General features: G+C 36.0%; 3 protein-coding genes and 1 long non-coding RNA gene across 4 annotated transcripts; 2 read left to right on the top strand and 2 right to left on the bottom strand.

Annotated features, from left to right (window-relative positions):
* The first annotated feature begins 7123 nt into the window (after positions 1–7123).
* Positions 7124–8354, top strand: LOC126597324 (uncharacterized). Its single transcript, XM_050264108.1, has 3 exons — positions 7124–7620; positions 7728–7873; positions 7969–8354. Exons 1-3 carry the CDS (start codon positions 7332–7334, stop codon positions 8101–8103), a joined length of 570 nt encoding a protein of 189 aa, XP_050120065.1. The 5' UTR covers positions 7124–7331; the 3' UTR covers positions 8104–8354.
* Positions 8216–10625, bottom strand: LOC126597325 (protein PLASTID REDOX INSENSITIVE 2, chloroplastic-like). The gene is made up of 3 exons (XM_050264109.1): positions 10351–10625; positions 10162–10260; positions 8216–8556 (listed from the first exon to the last, which is right to left on the bottom strand). Exons 1-3 carry the CDS (start codon positions 10561–10563, stop codon positions 8362–8364), a joined length of 507 nt encoding a protein of 168 aa, XP_050120066.1. The 5' UTR covers positions 10564–10625; the 3' UTR covers positions 8216–8361.
* Positions 8437–8918, top strand: LOC126597326 (uncharacterized). Its single transcript, XR_007614212.1, has 2 exons — positions 8437–8573; positions 8676–8918. It is a non-coding gene; the product is annotated as an uncharacterized LOC126597326 (long non-coding RNA).
* A 6270-nt stretch (positions 10626–16895) lies between the features above and the next one.
* LOC126597473 (cyclin-D1-1-like) lies at positions 16896–20665 on the bottom strand. Its single transcript, XM_050264267.1, has 6 exons — positions 20170–20665; positions 19706–19792; positions 18936–19034; positions 18571–18772; positions 18289–18419; positions 16896–18176 (listed from the first exon to the last, which is right to left on the bottom strand). The coding sequence occupies exons 1-6, from the start codon at positions 20413–20415 to the stop codon at positions 17922–17924; spliced, it is 1020 nt and encodes a 339-aa protein (XP_050120224.1). The 5' UTR covers positions 20416–20665; the 3' UTR covers positions 16896–17921.
* Positions 20666–21882: the final 1217 nt, after the last annotated feature.

Raw genomic sequence — 21882 nt, 5'->3', positions numbered from 1 at the left:
GAAAGAAAATAAGGATAAAAGTGTAAACATCAACAAAAGATGCATGCAGCAAGACTGTTTCTGATAAGTCTCAAGAGAACATATATATGTTTATATCCATATTTATCCAATTATTCTTGAGAGTGTGACATAAAGAAGGAAAAAAGGGAAGGTGGTCGAACATTGAGACCTCTTTCAGTAAGTAAAATCTGAATGCTGCTAAACTAACTGCCACTGGTCATGCGTGTTGATATTTACAGATTTAAAAACTTCTTGAGTCGATCAACCATTGTTGACCAATTATGATTTCTGAAAATATGGCTTTAGCCCCTAAAACTCAATTTTCATTACATAAAACCCGACATATTTTTTTTACTTGATTAAAACCCATTGACTAGGCTCCACACAAGCAAATTCATTAACTATGTTTGACTTCACCATTGTACATTTTTTTAATGCCTAATATACCCTTAATTACATTTTTGACCTATATAATTAATTGTATACGGATTAAAAGGTGGATTAATGATTATTGAAAAGAGAAATAAGCATTACTATTCATAATATATATGATGTAATTTAACAAATATGTGGGGAATCTGTAAATGTGCCTAATAGTTGTGCTAACATATGGAGAATAATTTACGTACAACATAAATAAATGTTATTTGCCTCAAAGTTATTTAATTTACATATTTATATAGGTAAATTATTTTACACACATATATAATAATAATATTTTACATATAAATATAGGCAAATTATTTTACACGCACATATAATAATAATAATAATAATAATAATAAAATGTGCCTTATATATATTAATACATGTAAAATAATTTATCTACAACATATAGAAATGTTATTTTATTCAAAGTTAATTACCTATATTTTACATATAGATATAGGTAAATTACTTTACACAGACATACATATGGTAACAATAAAATGTGTCTAACATGTGTACTTTTTTTTATCCAAGCCTAACATATGTACTAATACATGCAAATTAATTTACCTACAACATTAATTTACCTATATATTACATATAAATATAGGTAAATTATGTTACACAGTATAATAATAATGTGACGAATAGATATATGTAATGGTGTACCTACAAAATATAAAAATATTACTTTATTTCAAATACATATAATTATAAGTGGCTAAAAAACGTCAAGAGGAGTAATTAGAATTTAATGCCCATATTATGTGGGCATGATTGAAGCCAAAATTGGAGGGTTGTGTGTGAGAAAACGTTAGAAGGGTTGTGGCATATGTTGTAAATTATATGAAGTATTAGGTCATTTAATTTCTAATGTGGCAACATATTTGAATTTTGGGTTTATATTGGATGTTTAAAGATAGGTGGGTTTTAATCTAAAAATTACGAGTTGTATAGACCTATATCTAAAGAACCCTTATGATTTTAGAATTAAAGTTGTAAAAATGATAATACTGATCTGATTCGAACATATCAAAATAAAAGCTTAGTGCTTAATTAACAATATTGCTGCATCTTTAATAATTATTGGCTTGATATATATGGCCACCTTTGGAAGAAAAAAAATAATCTCATCCTCCGGTCCTCGTTGCTATTAAGATTTATTATCGTTTCGGAGTTAAAGTTATATCCACTAAGAAATTAAATAAGTTAAACTAGTAAATAAATATAAGTTTAAGGGCTCGTTTGAAAATGTCTTTAAAATGATTGAAATAGTTTTTAAAGAAAATGTTTATGGGTTCTAAAAGCATTTTAAAGTCTGCAAGAAACACCAGTTATGTGCTTTTTGTAGAAAACACTTCAAGTGTTTTTCTATAATTCACTTGCATTGCTATTAAATATTAGTTCAAAAATTTTTTTTACAAAAAACGATTTCAACTATTTTAAAAGTAGTTCTAAATAAACCCCAGATCCACTAAGTGGAGTGCAATGATGCTGCACTTACACGGTCTAGTTGAGAACAATTAGATGCTACACTACTAGATTGGACCATTAAAGGAGAAGAGAATATAGGATGATTGATTAGTATAGGAGAACATTAGATGCTACACTACTAGATTAGACCATTAAAGGAGTAGAGAATATAGGATGATTGATTATTATATCATATGCTTTTAATAATGTGTTCTTCAAGAGTCCTAGGAGAACATATGACAAACAAGCACTCAAGTTTGGATTATGTAGATAAAAGCATCTTATTCTAAGATTTTATTGTAAATTTCGTTACCACTTATAACGTCATGAAAGCTGATATACTAAATACACTCCGAAGCTTGAGTTAGTCAAATATAATTAGAAAATTTTAAAAGTGTTTGGCTAAGTAAGATGAGATTACATTGTTAAGGCAAATAGTGAAATGTTGTGGTGTCGATGTGTGTCTTTGAACGTCATTGGGATGCAATTAGGGAAAGAATAAGCGTTATATTTCTTACGTGGAGGGCAACCGTACATCAATCCATGGAGTAGCTCTTCACTTCATGGTGATCGGTAGGTTGCTAGTCGACTAGGGTTGATCGTTGAACAATCGATGTTGATTTGGTGATCTTTTTGCTCATACGTCCATGCTATAAGGTCCCTTAACGATCGATCGCCAGAAACAGGTTGCTATGCTTCCATTTTTGTATATCAAGGGGACTTGGGCGGATCGACAAGGCGAAATTGAGCATGTTGACCATCGGTCAAGCAAGCGTGCCACCAACAACATGCAAGTGCATGACTAGCCCTCAATGTTGACCTTTGAACTGAAGGGCACCCAGGAAGAAAAGACCTTTCCCATGGTCCTTAAATAGCATTCACATGCTTCCCTACGTGATCGTCAATGAACAGTGTGCCGTACAGTGCTTTTGCCACAAAATTCCCAAGTTCTTTTTTTTTTTTTCAAACTAGATAACTTTCGTTAATTAAAATAGCTAGTACAAGATATGGAAAATTCAAAAGGCAATCTAAATACAAGCATATTTTGAAAAGAAAATACAACAGACAGGTCCAAACAGAGCAAATTACAAAAATCCTGATATCTGAAAGACTGCTGCCTCCACCACACCAGCTGCTTTGCCATCGCAAATCCACCACCACGACCAAGAAGAACCCATGAACAAATTGAATGAACAAAAAATGGGGGTGAGCGAGTCACCCGCGCAATAACTGCTCTTATCATCCTACCAAATAGTGCTAATAGCATTTTAACTATTGAAAATGAATCCTACATTGATTGGAGGAGGGACTTTTCATAGGCTTATAAGGGTTGATTTGGTATTGCTATGCTTTGAAAAAAAATGTTTCTGCCGTGATGTGAGAATAAGCTCATTTTTGCTGTTTCACGTTTTCAGCATTTTTTCCCCCAAAACTGTGAAAGATAAGCTGTTTTTAAGTGTTTACCAAACACTTTTTTGAGCTCAGCTTTTTTTTATACCCATTTTGTATAAAAACACCTTAGTACCAAACCAGTACTAAGTAAGTTGGGCTAGTCCTATATTGCCAATTGATTTTATGGTGAAACCTCAACTTTCTTCATGGTATTAGAGCAAGATGTCCTGTGTGTGAAGCCAAACAGCCACACGACCTCCACGTCACCCATTGTGTTGTTCATGTGTTAAACTTGAAAAATTCGTCACACGTAAAAGACCGTGTTGAGAATGAATCACATATTAATCAGAGGAGGGACCTTGCATGGACTTATAAGTAAGTTGAGTTACTTTCCATATTACGAATTAATTTTATGATGAAATCTCAACTCTTTCTATTAATAACTTCCTAACACTAAAGTGTGCCAAGGAAGAGAAGCACCCGATGGGCCTAGTAGTAGAGGTTGGCGGTGGATGATTGACGATGTGAAGAACATCTGAGGAAGAGAAGAGCTTAAAAGCCTAGAACTAAAACAAGCTCAGATGAGATGAGAAAGAAGTAGTTGAAATTGGCAAGTAAGGGGAGTTGCAACTGACCCCATCCCAAAATAGGAGCCGGGGGCAGGGGGAGGGGGTTGGGGCCTTTTTTTTTATTTAAATTTTTTTTTCTCGCTCTGCTATCTCCGTGAAAGAGAAGCCGTTGAGGATTAGGCTCGTTAGAGATAAATGTTTCAGAATGTTAAGAAAACGATTCGGTATACCAAATGTCGCTGTATAATCACTTGTATTACGATACTTAGTGTATCAAATTGTGTATCGGGCACGCTGAAAAATCTATGCATCAGAGAGGATGTACCTTCAATCATAAGCTTTTCCTAATTAAAATACAATTAATTATAGTTCCTCCGTAAAAATTGTACTGACTCCGTATTCGATCGAAGATGATCTTGATGCATGAACAAAAACGGAAACCAAGTGACATCAGTTACAGTTCCTCTTCTTTACTTAATTGTCCTTTTTTGTTACCCTAATGTCGTTTGGATCTTTGACACTCCGATTCGATCCATTGTTTAAAGAGCATAAATTTAAAAATTTAGTTAGAATGGATAGTTTGTGTTTAGTATTATGGTGGGGGGAAGAATGTGGAGAAAGACACATTGAAACCCATTTGTAAATAACAAGAAGAAAAGAACAAGATGAACAAAACCCTACACCAATTACACAAGACCCTGTCAGAATCCACTGGTTGTAGACAAAGGTTTAAACTTTAATTAGATATAAAAATGTATTCCTTAATACTAGACAACATTTTTAAGTTCATGATTTCAAAAAGAGTAATGTTACTCATACCATATTTTTGTACCATATTTTCATACCACCTTAGGTGGCATTTGATGCGAACAACCATATCATTTGAATGAATCAGATTTTTAAATTTAGTTCATTATTTAATAAACTAATAATTAAGAAAAACTAGTTAATTAAATAATGATTGTGGTATACGAGAAGTCTTTCTTCTTCATTTCCTTGGGTTTTGCAAATTTTTCAAATGATGTGGCTGTCCACATCAGATGCCACCCAAAATAATATAGAAATGTGATATAAAAACATGGTATGAATAACATTAGTCTTTCAAGAATGTTTAAGGGCCAACGAAAGGAGGAACAGACATTCAGGACCTAATCTTTGCCTTGCCGCCCCCACAAACTGCAATCTATGAACATCAATATTATTAATTATTATTGAAAAATTTGAAACCCATCCACTTCTTATATTTAAAGCCGTCCAAGATTATAAGAAGTGAAGGGATTTATAATTTAATAAAAACCAATTATTAAAAATTAATGACTGTCACAACCAACGCCATAAGAAGTTAAGGCCATTTTGTATTTAAATGAATTGGGTGTCAACTCCTACATTGAACAAGAAATAGTCCTTTTTTCATATAATATTTGAGCAAAAATAAAAAATCTCCCAACACCTCGCATGGCATACACATACTGACATTAGCCAAAAGGGATGTTTATTAATCTCATGTTTATATAGCTTAATTAAACCAGATTTACATTAATTGTCAAAGACTGTCAGAAAGATTACCACTTGTCTCTTAACTTGGTCAGGATTTTTGCTCATTATCCAAGGATAAATATTTTTAATATACAGACCAGAAAATTGTACAATTTTCGTTCTTCATTCGGTCAAATTTTACGTTTGGCTTGTGTAGCTGATTTAGGGTTCCAAATCGACTATGTGACAACAATTGTAAATTTGTTATGTCTCGTGTCAGAATTTGCTCCCAAAATTTTAAACATGATTTGATATGGCAGTCGACTTCAGTAATCATCTTTTTCTGTGTGTAAGATGTGATATTTTCATCTTAATCCTTAATACAAAGAATTATAAGTTTATTAGGGGGTTGAAACGATTGTTTTTGTTGTACATGCATGTCTACGACCCAAGTTCTCATTCTTTGGAATAGTAACCATGACCAAACCATTAGAAGTCAAATTAGAAAGTGGGTTACATATTTTGAATTATAAACGAAAACTTACGACTATTTTTATGTTTTAAGTAGTGAAAATATTTAGTAGGACAGTTTGAACAGTCGATTACAATATTAAAATATGTATTTGTATGGCGTCTATTATTACATGAATACAACCGAATTTATTTCTTTGTGAAAATGTCTGATCATTCGACTAATGAGGTTACTTTACCCAAATTTTTATCTTTAGGTATCATCATCATGCAACGTGATATGAAAATAATCACCTAGATTTTCGTAATTCTAATTGTGAGAATATAATTTTAGAAATAGAACAAAAAATAAAGACGAGCAAGTAGATAATTTGATAAATAAAATGAAAATTGCCAGTATGAACGCTCACACATCTAATTAAGTATTTTTAGGTATCACTTTGATCCAATCCTACTCAAAATTGCGTTGGACACTGAAGCTTGTACGAAAAGTTGTGCATAGTGCTTAATAATATTTCCCGCACTAAACACACATTAGTGGGTTGCTTTATACGCATAGCTAGCAGCCCCCATGTTGAATGAGTACTACCCTCCTCATACAGAATTTCAAAAGTTAATTACAGAAAATAAATCATGCATGATTAGCAGTGGACGCAACGTGTATAAAGAGCTCCGATCGCTCTGAATTTTTCACATTCCTGAATCTATCTTTCCTCCCATTTTCTTGGCAACAAAACACAAAGTTAGAACCTCACCAAGACAGTGTGTGATGGGATGTCGTAGTCGACTGTCCATACTCAAAGCAAAAGAATCTTAGCACACGCACGCCCTGCCCCATCTGCCGCCTTGGTCACATAATACTTTTCTCACATTAATTAGTAGCTTCGGTTTTTCCTAAGTCCCTAAACCTTGACCCCGTCGATACCCCCGAGCGTGTCCTTCCAAACCACTACCATATAACATCTCTCCACGTGGCAGTAAACTCGCTTCGTAATCACCAAGCCGGTGCCCCCTTGCTACTAAGCTCATAATCACTATTAGTTCTAATTAAAATAATCGGCATTGTTGCTTGGGAGAAATTTTATATTGTAACGGGAACACGAGTAGTACACTACTTGTTTTTATGTAAGTGGTTGAAAATTTTATTTTTTAAGTTATTAACTTTTTAACACATATATCCCACTATTTATATAGTGATATGTGGTATACCATCTCGTGTGCCGATCATTGAAAAATCTCTCGTTGCTTGGACATGTTTCAGTGTCAATTAGGTTTTAAACTAAAGCACGCAGCATGAGTTGGTTGGGGAAGTGAGAGAGAGACGGGGAAACATGGTAAACCTTTGCTTATATCTTTGGGTTTGTGGGTTGTGAACTTATGGGAGGAGAGCTGTACAGAAAGTGACTTCCTTCTTCTTCCTCTTCTATTTCTTCTTCTATTTCTTCTTCTTCCTCCTTATCTCTCTATCTTCGTCGTCTTCTTTCGTAAGTTTCTGGAGAGAGAGAGGGTCTAGAGAGAGAGATGGGGAACTGTCAAGCCATTGATGCAGCAGCTCTGGTGATACAGCATCCGAGTGGGAAGCTAGAGAGGATGTATTGGCCTATAAGTGCGAGTGAGGTGATGAGGTTGAACCCCGGTCACTACGTTTCCCTCATCATTCCGTTGCCGGTTTCCGAACAAGATCACGAACAAGTAGCAGAGAATCACGAGGAAGAGCACGGCAAAGCGGTGCGCTTCACTCGCGTCAAGCTTCTTCGGCCAAACGAAACTCTCGCTCTCGGCCATGCCTACCGGCTGGTTACTGCTCAAGGTATGGTCTTTGTGTTCATGTTTTTTGAGGTTGTTGTCGGGTTGTTGTCGGGTTTTGAAAGTTTCTGTGTGTTGATGTTTGTGTTTTTTTTTGGGTGGTATTTGTAGAGGTTAAGAAGGTTTTGAAGGCGAAAAAGAAGAAACAGCAGCTCGAATTGCTCGAGAAGTTGCGAACTGGGCAAGGGAAGGAGAATTCGGGTTGCGAAGAGGCAGCAGCAGAAGTGAAATCTGATGAGAAGGAGAATAACAAGCATGTATGTAGAAGTTGAACAACCCTTCTCATCTGTTTGTATCGACAAACTTCTGTTATCGGTCTGTAATACTAATGCTTAGCTGTGTGGTAATTCAGGCTTCAAAACGCGAAAGGCACCGATCAAGGACATCATCAGCGAATGCTGCCGCTGCTGCCGCTGCTGCTGCTGCCGCACTGAGGTCCAAGTCTTGGCGCCCCTCGTTGCAGAGCATCTCCGAGGGCGTAAACTGATCAGCGGTTTCCAAACTTCGATAGCGAACAGAATGCAGAGTAGACAATAGAGTGCAAAAATGGATCCCATGTTGAAAGCAATAATCCATCTGTATAGCAACACACAGAAAAAAAGCGCTGAATCTGACATTGTATTAGAAGTGTGAGTTTCCTGGTAGCCAATGGGTCTCTTCCCCATTTTTTTGTGTTTGAAATATAAATGATCTGGAGAAATACAAAACCAAAAGTTAAATTTGTGTGGATTACAAAAATGATACATCATTTCGGTGTTTTCGAGTTCCAAGTTTCCCAGTCTCGATCGAGGTAGCTTTGAGCCCATAACAGAGATGTTCTTGCAGCCAAAGGTGCTCCAGGTAATTCCTTCTCCTTCAGAGCAACCAACATATCAGTGAAAGGCTCTACCAACAATGTCCCGGGTCCTCCATACTCCCTGTGCAAGAATTCACTGAATATCTGGTTTGAAACAAGAGGTTAAATTAGTTAATTGAATTCTGAGTGATTCAAATAGTATCAAACGAGTGTGTTCTATCCTCTGCACCCGAGTTTTAATGCACCACATATTGAAATTGTAGGTAGGAATAAGACAACATTTGCCAGAAGGTTAACGTGCAAAGATGGAAAGAACTATTTGATGGAAGCTGTCTGGAAAATAGTACAGGGGAGTGAGGTCAGATTTTTGTCCAAAGGCTCAATTATTGTACTGTTTTACAAGTCAGGCAAAACTCATAGCCTCACTGGCTCACTCACACGCCATAGAAATTAGAAAAGAAAGGAAACATCCGATTCACATAAAAGGGTTGGCTTACACCATAAAAGTTACAACTCCTTAGGCCCCCAGGCAAAACTCTTTTATCATACAATTGGGAAAAAAAATTAAAATTTGAAGAGGAATCCCTCATCCCTTTCCCCCTCCAGCCGCGCACGGCTTGAATTTGAAATTAAAAGGGGGAGAGGGGGATTCCAGATCAATATTTTCGGTGCCAATAAAACCATCGTTCCAAAAGACATCACAACTTCAAAAATAGGGCTCGTCTGATAACCAATTCTATTTCATACTTTGTTCATTACATTGTTGCCATACACACTTCGAAGGAAACATTTTTCCCCACCACATTGATTGCCGTTAAATCACACTAACGACAATCAATACGCCAGGTTATGTGGTGACCGAAAAAATGCACTCCTCTTAGAATGAAGGGTCAGTTTCAGATTACAGGTCCTTGTTCATATTTGTATATAATTATACACGTTAGTACGTTACTTGTGTAATAAAAGTAGACAGTTTTTCCAATCTTCACAAATCACATAGTACCAGTGGGTTGGAAAAATTAGGTGACTAGACCTATCCATAAGTGAGTCAGAAATCAAATCCAACACGCAGATCACCAGACCACAGATGCCATGAATGCTAGGACCACATGTCAAATAGGTAATCAAAATCTATGTCTCCACCGGCCACCAGGAAGTCCAGAATAATAAATGTAAACCAAACATGAAGAAAAGAACCCGCTTGCTCTATGATGCAGAATCCGAATGTTCTCATTACCATATCATAATTATATTCTCTCTCTTAACTCCTCACTACAATAGGCCGGAATCTGAAGTCCAAGCCCAGTAATTTTGCCCTAGAGAGTTTTGAGTGCACCAGAAGTTCACAACCAAGGCCTATTTCTTGTACTGGATGGGCCAGCTACTGCTCATAAACTCATGTACATATTCATTGTTCATCAACCTTTTTATTATACAAGCAAAATTGGGTAAGGGATCCAAAATTTCGAACTCGGGTCTTTAGTTGTAGGATGAATACTCTTATCTACTTGAGCTACGAGAGCGGGTGCATCAATCATTTGCAACTCCAAATTGGTGAAACAATGGCATTCTATTAGCTACCCTCAAATTCATAACTATGAGCCTAGAAGCTAACATGGCGGCATATGGTTTTGTTACGTTAGGACACAACTCCCTCAAATTACACGACTAATGTTATCATTTTTATCAGTCAACTGTTCACCACAGAAAACGGGAAAAGAAAACCCATTAGATATATGAATAACAAACCTCTGCACAGACGTCTACCACACTATGGAGGTCATGCCCAAAAGTCTCCTTCTCCTTAACTAACCTCCTGGAAAGCTCTGCCCTGAACTTCTGAGTCTCCTGCAACAAACAAGTCGAGCTAATAACACAACATAAACATGCATTCAGATCAACTCCACAAAAAAGGCATAAATTCTCAAGCATACTTACAGATTCTGCGAACTGGGGAATTGGGTCAGGATAAACATACTTCTGGGGCGTCGCCACCGTGGCTCTCGGCGGCTTTACGGCGGAGTTTCTGAATATGGGTTTTAGTGGCGGACGAAGAATATGAATAACGGTGGACATTGGGGTTTTGGAGGGAGGAGTAAGTGCTGGGCTCGAAACGAGAGGGCCACAGCCACAGGGTTTGTGGAGCGCCATTGTTTAAGGAGTACACAACGACATTCAGAATGGCGGATATGATTCTAACGAAATCAAAACCACTGCAATATTATTTGAATTGGGCCGGTTGGCTTTGTCGTAGAATTGTAATGGGCCAGCATTTTAAGATCGCTGGCTTAGGATTGGGTTTCAGATCTTATGGGCCTTTATGTAAGTTGAGTTATTCCTCATATTACTAATTCGTTTTATGGTGGAATCTCAGTATTAGAGCGGGTTGTCTCACGTTTGAAGCTCAATGATTACATGCACTCCATGCCATCTCATTTGTGTTGCTCAAGTGTTTGAGTTGAAAATTCGCCACATGTGAGGGGCATGTTGAGAATGAACCTTGCATGGATTTATAAGTACGTTAAACTACTCTCTACATTACCAATTGATTTTATAGTAAATCTCAACTTTCTTCGTATTGAGAATAAGCCCCACTTTAATATTCCATGCTTTGTTTAGGATTACTCTATCAATGACGTAGTCCGGGCCAACTACACAAGTCTTTCCACATGACAGTAGCAAAGACGAATTTTTTTTAGGGAAATAAAACCAAAGAAAAGATGTGTTATTGTGCGTACAAAATAAGTGGTAAAGTGAGAGAAGTTTTGGATACAAAAGGAAACTCAAAAAACTTAAAATAAAATGAAAATAACAAAGTTTTTTACCTTTAAAATAATAAAGTTTTGGATCCTGTATGTTATTGTACTTTGCTTAAACCACAAAAGTTCTAAATTATTAGTTTACTACCGCGTTGGGAGGAGACGGTCAAATGGGAAAAGGCAATTAACATAGAGAGAAGTGCCTCGTATTAATCCCTAATGCTCATTAAAAATTGTGCCTACAATTAAACACGTTCATCCTCAAGCAATGTGAACTTTCTTTTCAACTTAATTTGCATTAATAAATCAAACATTCTGGAGGAAGCTTTCTGCTAAACAAAAGCATCCACCTAGCGATTGTTGGTCTATGGATAAGTTCACATCCAATTCCAAATCCTATACATTATGTTTTTTTTCCCTCATTTTTTATGATTCTTTTCGAAAATCAATATTTTGATAAGGAAAAGTTGAATACAAAATTTCGAGTGAATTCTTAATAAGGTTGAGATACAAATCTTCCATCATGCTCTTGACGTTTCGCTTTAAAGATTTTTTTGTTTCTTCTTTCCGTCATGGGTTAATGAAGTGGAATGCACTAGAATCAATTGTTTATATGCATTCACCCTTTTTCTTTTTATTTCTGTAACATATTCCCACATGCAAAGACAGAGAGGAGAACTGCCATGCCACTTAAGAAGTAGCTAGAACATGTTCATGAGGATAAAGAAACTAAAACGAAATTAAAACAGGAAATATTTGAATTCTAGTTTTAATTGTCGTTAACCATGAGGGGTATATATTTCAATTTGCACCCAAGATAAAAGGGATCTATGCCTTTACCCCTAAAAATTTTCAACGACCACAACCTTTCACAGTTGGTGTTCTACACCTAAACATAATTAGGCAATGTTCTAATCTTGTCTGTGTCCTGGTTATTCTTTTAATGCAGTCTGAGCAGAAGCTTTCGGCTAACATCCTTTTCGGCTAAGGCACACTACTTACTAAACTCAAGTCACATTTTCCATTCGTACTTGGTTAAGTATTTTTTATGCAATTTACTTGTCTAGTGATTTATTAATTAGTCTCATATGTATGATAAGTTTCTTTTGTCACACTATATATGACACGTGAAATTGTTAGATTGTTTACACACATCGTTGATTAGGGTATTGAGACGATCGTTCAATGTATTTTTATGCAATCTACTTGTCTAGTGATTTGTTAATTAGCCTGATAAGTTCATTTTGGCACATAATATATATGACACGTTAGAATGTTAACATGCATCGTTGATTAGGGTTTTGACACAACCATGGCTTCAACAAATCTTTTGTGCAATCTACTTGTCTAGTGAGTTGTTTAGCCTCATATGTGCGATAACTTTCTTTTATCACTTAGTACGACACTTTAAATTGTCATACTGTTAACATGCATTGTTGATAAGGTTTTGAGACAATCATGCCTCAGTACATGCTCGTTAATTTCAACTATAGCAAAAGACATTTTGTTTGCTTTTGATCAAATTATGACAAGAAAACAAAAATGTGTTCTGTTATGTGTACATATATAATTAATAAGATGCATATACATGATATGATCTAAACGAAGAGATGATGGCTGTTTAATGTATATTGATGATTAAACAGACGACCCTTTTGTCTCCACTCTTGAAAATGGAGGTCCAGCTCCAGGCACTATCAAAAAAGCAAAAGAAAGAAGAAAAATATCAGACATACACGCTCCCTCGATAATAGCCAACCGGCCATCGTACATCAGCTCCTACCCCTTTCAACTTCTTTTCGTGGCATCCAAAGAGTCCTCTCCAATTTTGATTTGATCAAGTTGTAAAAATAAAGCCAAACACATGCACTAGGCCTCCCCATACAGATACCACTTTTACATATATCTGCATGTCATCTGTTCGATTGAGCTGGAAGATCATTTTGAAGAGACACAACATGAATTTTACAGGTGTTGGAGGGGTCTTCGATCAAATTTTCTTGAAAAATTGGCTTAGATTACCAAAATCAAATTTCAATTCTGACCAATGACATATTGATGACTTATCGATCAAATATCGATAACATACTGATATACTAAAAAACTTATCATTTCAGCAATTTTGTCTGATTTCCCAATTTTCTATTTTAATTTGAACAATCTTTTCTTTTAATTGATTTAATTCTCTTACATGTATGGGGGATGGGGACAATGATAGTATTTCAAGGACTTGAGAATGGTGGTGTCTTGCATTCAGCATAAAATCAAAACCTGATATCTGAAATATTCAGCATCATTCTAGCTTTTGAACCCTTTAGTCTAAGGGGCCTGACTTTTGCAGAAACCCCACGAGCATATGGTTTTTACAACGAAAGATGACCTTTAAAGGATGAATATTTAGGGTCCTCTATCTTTGTCATTGGCCTCAAAAAGTTGAAAATTCCGCAAGAAAAAGAGTAGCTAAAGAGCAAGATTCTGCTCCCTACACCTCCAAACCTCTTACTTTTGAGCACTAAGAGAGAAAAAGAAATTTTGGCTTTAGGGTTCATACTTAGGATTCCTCACTTTAAAATCCCATTTTGTTTAGAGAAAAAGAAGCATGCGGACAAGTTTTCACCACTGAAAAATAAGAGGGTTGGGCCCTTGCAATTCCATTCCCTCATATACAATTCAAGATAAACAAATTACATGGCTATATATTGATATAATCGCTTACAGTTTAAGTGACAGGTCAAATATTTTCATTCTCAAAATGAGTGATCGATCGAATTTAATAGCATGAATCTTAAAACTTGATTTGTACTTGGGAAAAAGTAATAATCATTTGCCACTAGTTACTCTAATTATTTGAGTTGTACCCATGTGATCTCTAGCTCATTGATCTATGGTCTACAGTAATCTCAAGTTTCTCAAAAATTCAACAGTTGATGCATGATTGTCAATTACCACATCTAAATTTCAACATATGCGTGGTATATAATAGGTGAATGATAGCAACATGTTAATCATCCCCACACTTTACTGCTTGGCCTTGATCATGATGGGAGGGATAAATAATGTTGGAAAGAAATTGCCTACAAAATCCAAATTCACAGAGGCACCACACCACCACCTTCCTATTTCTATTAAAAAAACCAAAGTGTATAAAGAAAACAAAACAAAACAAAACGTTTTCACCTTTTTATCTCCAATGAGAAGGCGTCACGTCACCATCGTGGGTTCGATATACTGCCATCGAATTATACTCAAGGGACCCTGAAAAACCCTATTGCTCAAAGCTCATATGAGTTAGGGCACTATAAAAAGCATATGATATATTTGTATCTACTGGTGTAAACAGCACCATCTATGGCTGCTGTTGTGGAAAAATAAAAGTATATGATCTTGGATAAAGATAAGCCATCTGTATTTATTTTGTGTGGTTAAAATTGTTTGATAGCAATGTCATTGCGCTCCACGATTTGTCCTATTTCCCGTCAGATTTATGTTTTAATTAAAGTTAAGTTTTTTTTGTCACTTTTCATGCATAGGTCTAGGAGGTGGGCTAATTGTGAATAAATTAGGTTTATCAGTTGTTGATCACCAAACCCGCGGACCTGCATTTTGTCTAATGGGTGACCTTTTTGGTGGGGGAAGAAGAAGAATATGGATCCGAATTGGCATTTGGTGACGGATCCGTGTGGTCCAAAATTAATCTTCATGGCTCCCACCAAAAAAAAAAACCCTAGCTAGCTGGCCCTAATGAGGCAATTCCATGTTGCATGAATTGATTAATTAGCAAGTTCCATTCATAATTAATTATGAATTGATTAATTAGATTCATTTAATTAAATTAGAAAGTGGATTCCGACAGCATGGATCGATCAAGGGATCCACATTGTCGAAACAAACTTAATTAAATCCTTTTGTAAAGCAGCAAGTAATTAACTAGCTAAGCTTCATCAATGTGAATAAATTATCTAAACCTATGTTTTTCTTAACTCAGAATTTAATTTATTTGTTCAACACTTGTTCATCAAATTTAAACTTTCAACTTTCTCAAACAAAGTAAAACCTGAATACACTGTAGAAACCCTAAATTTAATAATACGGTAGCATGGATGCTTTTTCTCAATGTCCTCGATGGATGATGGCATTATTATACCCTAAAAGGCAACCATCCAAGAGGAATTGGAGAAAATGTACTTTCTTTCCAACAATTATCACTACGTTGGTTGTTTTATTTCATGGTGGTCCATTTAAACAGCCATATTGACATAATTTAGATGTGTCTGTGCAAGGGCGAAGCTTTAAATAATGTTTATGCGAGCACAACTAAGCAATGACAGATGCAAGTCTTCGTGAAATTTTAAAAAGAGTGCAGTGTCAATTTTTTAAAATTTTAAGTGAGGCATTTTGTCGAGCACTTGACCAATTCATACCCATTGTGTGCTTAGCCATTTTAAGTATATTTTAGGGTCAATATTGTACGTGAACAAATAAATAAGTTATATACGTATAGGGCTAGGAGGTCAAATTTATTAGACATACGAGAGATAATTCTTTTTCTTTAGCTACCAGAATAAACTATACAACTAAACAATATATATATTAAACCCGCCTTTTGGTAGTTCTAAATGAGGAATGAGAAATAGAGTTGATGATGATAGTGAGTTGATTATTATTCGTCTTGACGAAAAATAATTGCGATTTACTTGCTCATACCATTTTTTCACTGGCCAAAAACTGGGGGGCACGTGCCTTTCTGGCCTTAGTAAGTTTCGGCCCTTGTGTGTGTGAGTAAAACTAAGAAAAATAAAAGTGATGTAGGAAGATTTGAGAGATGATGGATACTCGATCGGTTTGCATATTGCCACCTGGAAAATTAATCGAGAAGTTGATGATAAGATTGCATGACTATGCATGCAGTTGCTTTAAATGCATATGGTTACCTTTTACAAGCCATATGTACATAAGGGGCCATAATATATAATGCTACTACATGCAAAAATAATATACCCCATGTCGGGGATCTGTGACTAAATGACATGCTCTTAGTTGGCCTTTTTCTATTTGTAGTGAGAAGCTGTAAGTACTTAATTAAAAGCACCTTTTCAAGGCCTTGGCTTTTTCCCACCATATCATCTCATCTCAGCCTAGCGCCCACCACAGTATACACCCCACCTTGTTAATTTTCATATTAACGAACTGAAACCCTACTTGTTTAGCTGATCATCAATAAAATACAATTGTGAAGGTGAAATATCACTGCATATCAGGCAGAGTTGTCTGATATCTGGTAGAGATATTAGAACAGCCATGGGCCGGTCATGAGATAACTTGCTCTGATATCAAAGATATACATATGTATATATATGTTTGTGCATACAACTAGAGATTTCTCCACTAAACATCTATCATGTGACTTACTCAAAGTGACACAACAGATTTTTTCATTTGAGTGAACAACATCCATCACGTGACTTGCTCACAATGATTCATCAGATTTTCTAATCGTTGGTCACGAGAGGGGTTCATATATGTGAGGACGTGAAATCAAATTCTCTTAATATGAACAGTCACGCTCGATGAATGAACGGTCTTTATTGATCGCGGGACCAAATGTGGTCTCACTTTGCAGAGGAGCTAAAATCACTCACAAACTTCCACACAGAAAATAAACATAAAGCACCAAGCTGCAAATTGTGTATTGTCAATGATGTGCCAGAGAGATAGCTAGAGAGATACGAAAGAAGTATTGATGATATTTTATTGATGATGAATCAAATACAGCACACATGAAAAGGCCCCAAAGACCTTTGTATTTTTTTAGGACAATACTAAGGAGGTTTCTCCCCCTCGTGATTTTTTTTTCTTTAAATAAAAAAATCAAATAAATGAAGAGAAATAAAAAAGGTGTAGACACGAGTGACCATGCACCACCCGTGTGAACACCAGAGTTCATCAGTATGGTTATAGGCCCACTCAAGGCCAATAAAACAGGCAATTTCCCGCCAAAAATGCACACATAGACAGGTGTGCGCCACGCACTCTGCCACCAAAGCAGTGTGGGAGAGCACACACACCACTCAAAAGTCCAAAATGGGTGAAGCCACCGATCGTATTCAGTCTTCACCTCCACCCGTTCATTTGGTTTTCCCGTCAAAAAACGCACACAGTTGAGGAGTCAGAAGCAATAATCAACCTAGATGAGGAGAAAAACTTAAACAACGGCACACGAATCATATTATCTTTGTTCTCAAACTGCGTCGTAGCGCTCACAAAAGCATAGATTCTTGTATTCCAATTTCATTTGACTCCATATTGGTCTCATTCAGCAAAAACTGCTCAAACTTCAAAGCTGGATCCCTAATTTTGCCAACCCTTTCTTTTCTTTCCTTGTTTTCATGTCCCACCATCTTCAATGAGGCCTTTGAATTCAATCCCACTTCATTCACGCTTCCATGACTCCACTATTTTTATAAATCATATCTCTTTACTAAAACAAATCCCCCTCCCTTGGGAATCGGCAAAGCCATTATATAATGAATAATGGCAATGCCCACCAACAAAAACAACAAATAAAATAATAAAATATCTCCAAAACTCACCAAACTCTTATACATACAGACATTATATATACTATAATCTACACAAAACCCCACGATCAGGTATTTTTAATCCCAAAACCCCTCCTAAAAATATGAGGTTTCTAGACAACTTTTGGACCACCATTTTCATTTCCCTTTTATTTATAATTCCCATATCCCCTTACTCGGAGTTTCCTTTGTCATCATCTACCCACAAGCAGTTATTTAGTTTCCTCCTTTTATATGATATCGGTGATGATGACGATGGCGAAGATAATGAGATCGATGACGAGGACGATGAGTCCGAACTCGACCTCATTCTACCCCGAACCGTAACTCGGAGTTGGAGTGGTAGCACATTGGGTGATGACTTTTTATTCCGACTATTTCCAACCACTAGATCTTGCATTAATCGATAGCATCCGATGATTTTCTCCTGCAAATTAATTAGAAAATGGATATATTTCGGAATTTGCAAATTAAAGTAAACATGTAGATTAGAATAATTTAAAATATCATGTTGCAAAGCAATCATAATGTGTACTTACTTTGCTTAGTCCATCACACCATGATTCGGCATGTTCAGGGTTTTCAAGTGACAGATTTGGGATTTCATCGGCTGCAGAGAGTATTGCTGCCGCAGCAATGCATGATGGCCAATATTCAAGAAAGCTAGATTCTACGGATCGACATAATTATGAATTCATTAACAACAAAAGTCAAGAATAACAGCTACAAGTTATCACAATGCATATACGTACGCACACCTACACAACTGTATTACGTATAGATATACAAATCTGCATGTAAATATTACGTACAGTACGTACCCTGGATATTGGATAAGATGATATCCGTGGCGCGTGAAATGAGAAAGCCAATGAAAGTTGCCGTTGGATCGAGCTTGCATGCAAAGAAAGCGATGAAGCAGAAGGGTGTTATGGATCGTAGCCTCCAATCCAAAACGCTCAGCACCAGAAGCTCCATCCTGCGGACTGTTCTGGGTTCGAATATAAACTTGGCACCTTCCACCTATGACACGTGTACATCTTACATTATAGTGACATGCTAGCTGTTTTATAATATTATTGCCATAACTAAACATTAAATCAATATTCCAACAAAAAAAACACATTAAAATCAATAAGTCTAGATTAAGAAAAAATTAGGGTTGATTACGTATAATAATTAATACCTGAAGATCCAACAGCGAAGGAACCAGAGGTTCCTCCATCTTAGCAGCTAAGGACAAGCAAGCAACACTTAAAAGTTGCATCGGCCACCCATTTGCTTGCTGATCAAACAATAAACATACAAAACGCGTATTATTAGAAAAAGTACTATCGTCATCATATGGACTTAATTAATTAAGATTCCTGTGTAATTTGTTGGTTTGCACTCGATACACAATGCTAGACGTATTAGCACGTGTCAGAGAAAAAATAACAAAGTTAATATTAAAAGGACATGTAATAATTAGTATCATTGTACTTTAATACTGTAGTAATTATAAAGTCAGATTAACCTAATAAAAAATTTGGAGTTTAGTTTAGAGGATCGTAGAGAAATTTTTAGTTGTGACGGGAACACAAGTAGTACATCATGTGTTTTAATAGGAATGATATTAAATTTTATTTTTTAAGTTATTAATTTTTTAGCACATATATCTCATCATTTGTTTAGTGATACATGATGTAACATACGAGGTACTGGTTATATGTAACATACGAGGTACTGGTTATAGTGAAAAAATCTCTCGAAATTGTAATGGAACAGTACGTACAACGAATCACCTACTGTCCACATTGTACAGTGAACTTTTTGTTTTGTTCGATTAATTTTACGTACGTTTGAAAAGTCTATACGTACTTAGAATAGTCAATAAAGTAATTACGTCTTTCACCAATAATTAGGATATAATCTTAAATATTATTCAGCTTAATCGCTAATGAAGATTAAATTTACCGGCAGGCGGTGGGAGTATAAGAACCGATCCAAGTAGTTAACGGAGAGATACGCCGTCAGTGGTTGAAACCCATAGTAACTTTGGACCTGCATACAGAACGTAATATTGATTAACTGATATTACAAGGGAAGTAATCCAATTGAGCCGCCGGTATTCGTCCGAAACTGAAAAGCAATTTACAGATAGATCCGGCGGCTGATAAACAGCGTCTTCGCCTGACGCTAGCAATGCAAGAGACACTATAGATAATAGCTCTAAAGCTCTCACGCGCATGCGTTTCAAGAGAACTGATTTTTACACTATCCATTTGACTTGAATCGAATTTGATTAAGTTAATTCCATGTAAATGTCAGAAATAGAAAACGGAGGAGAAAAGGATGTGCGACGATCAGTTCGTTCACAATGGTCTACATTAATTATATTAAAGTTAGCCGCCGATTAAATAAATCGTTTGACGTTTTACCTTGAGAATCCATGCAACGGAGTCGGCTCTGGCGGTGACGTCGAGCGACTGAGAGTGGAAGCGAGACAAGTAATCGAAACCGGGGACGAAGTGGCGCTCCCCTTCGATGAATCCGGCGATGGATTCTTCGCTACACGCCGGAGATTCCACGTCCGACGAGCATTCCGGCGACTCTCCGGACAGTATTCCGGAGTTTTCCGCGCACAAGAGGTCCGAAAAACAGTCCGAGCTCCATACAGTCGACATGATGATGATGACGATGATGATGATCGCCGTCGTCCCTGATCGCTTGAGTCATTGGTTCCCCATCACTTATCGTCGTCGGAGATTGATCCGAGAAGTCGCCGGAATGCTTGTCTCTGTGGAGAGATTGTGTGTGTGTGTGTGTGTGTGTGTGTGTGTGAGAGTGAGAGAGAGAGAGAGAGAGAGAGAGAGAGAGAGAGAGTAAGGAAGATGAGTAAACTTGAGATTTTGATTTGGAGACTCTATCAGTTTCGATGGATATAAATATGAAGTTTTTGTATTTATTTTTATTTCTTTATTTTTCGTTTTCGTGAAATTTCGAGAGTAGGAAAAAGGAAAAACAAATAGTGATGTGATTTTCCCGGGAATTATGTGTGGTTCTGTTTATGGAGGAAAATATTATAATTACGTAAAGAGTGCGTGATGGCAACTGGAGTTTCATCACGTCACCCGTGCGAAACCCTTGCTATATATAATTCACAAGTAAATTATGATGTTGCCGCGTGGCCCGTTTGATTGGTTGATAAAATCTAAAATATTTTATTTTTTGTCAAAAAAAATTAATTTTGTTTGTGGGGAGGGATTTTTCAAGTATCAAGATATTGATGTCAAATTGCTACAAAATGTTAGGTATAAAATATTGAAAGTACATACATGGATTACAAAGACATGCAAGATATATTGTAAGTTCATACTTGAAAAGGGTCGTTATCTCTCGTACATGCTTTTATATTATCTCATATAATATTTTATAATCTCTTTTAATTGGGCATCAATCCTCTAAAATTTGGGAATTTCTCAGCCGAAACATAGCCGATTAAGTTCATACTCGAAAATGGTCGTTATCTCTCGTACATGCTTTTATATTATCTCATATAATATTTTATAATCTCTTTTAATTGGGCATCAATCCTCTAAAATTTGGGAATTTCTCAGCCGAAACATAGCCGATTAAGTTTTTGGTATCCTCCCATTTCGTTATTGCTTATGGCTATATATTCCGGATAATTAAATACTCTGTCACTTAAAGTATTTAGATTAAATTCAATTGTGGTCCAATTTTCTTTCGTAGCTATACTTTAGATTGAATCTCAAGACTTTAAGTGGAGAAATATTCATTACTCAAAGTATTGTAGATTTTTTCGTTTGCGATTTTTCATTTCAAAATCAATATTTTGTAGTTCCTTTGACGACAGTGATGGAGTATAAGCAAGAAGTTTGTTGGAAGTGTGTAACCAATTTTAGATCAACACTTCGCCAATTCTGGTCTATTCTCTAGTATTTTTTTTTCTTTTAACAAAACGATATGTATTTTAAACTACTTTAATTCGTGTGTAAAAAAAAAAAAAAATTGGATTGAAGAAGACAGACATTCTGCCCCAATCAAATGCTTTTATTATTTAGAAATAAAATACAATTCTAATTTTTAGAAAATAGAAAATCACAAACTGGTTGGTTCTTCGGTGTATG

The sequence above is a fragment of the Malus sylvestris genome, chromosome 13 (assembly GCF_916048215.2).
Source record: "Malus sylvestris chromosome 13, drMalSylv7.2, whole genome shotgun sequence".
NCBI lineage: Eukaryota > Viridiplantae > Streptophyta > Magnoliopsida > Rosales > Rosaceae > Malus > Malus sylvestris.
Note: the sequence above shows the minus strand (reverse complement) of the source record. Positions and strands in the feature narration are given on the sequence as shown.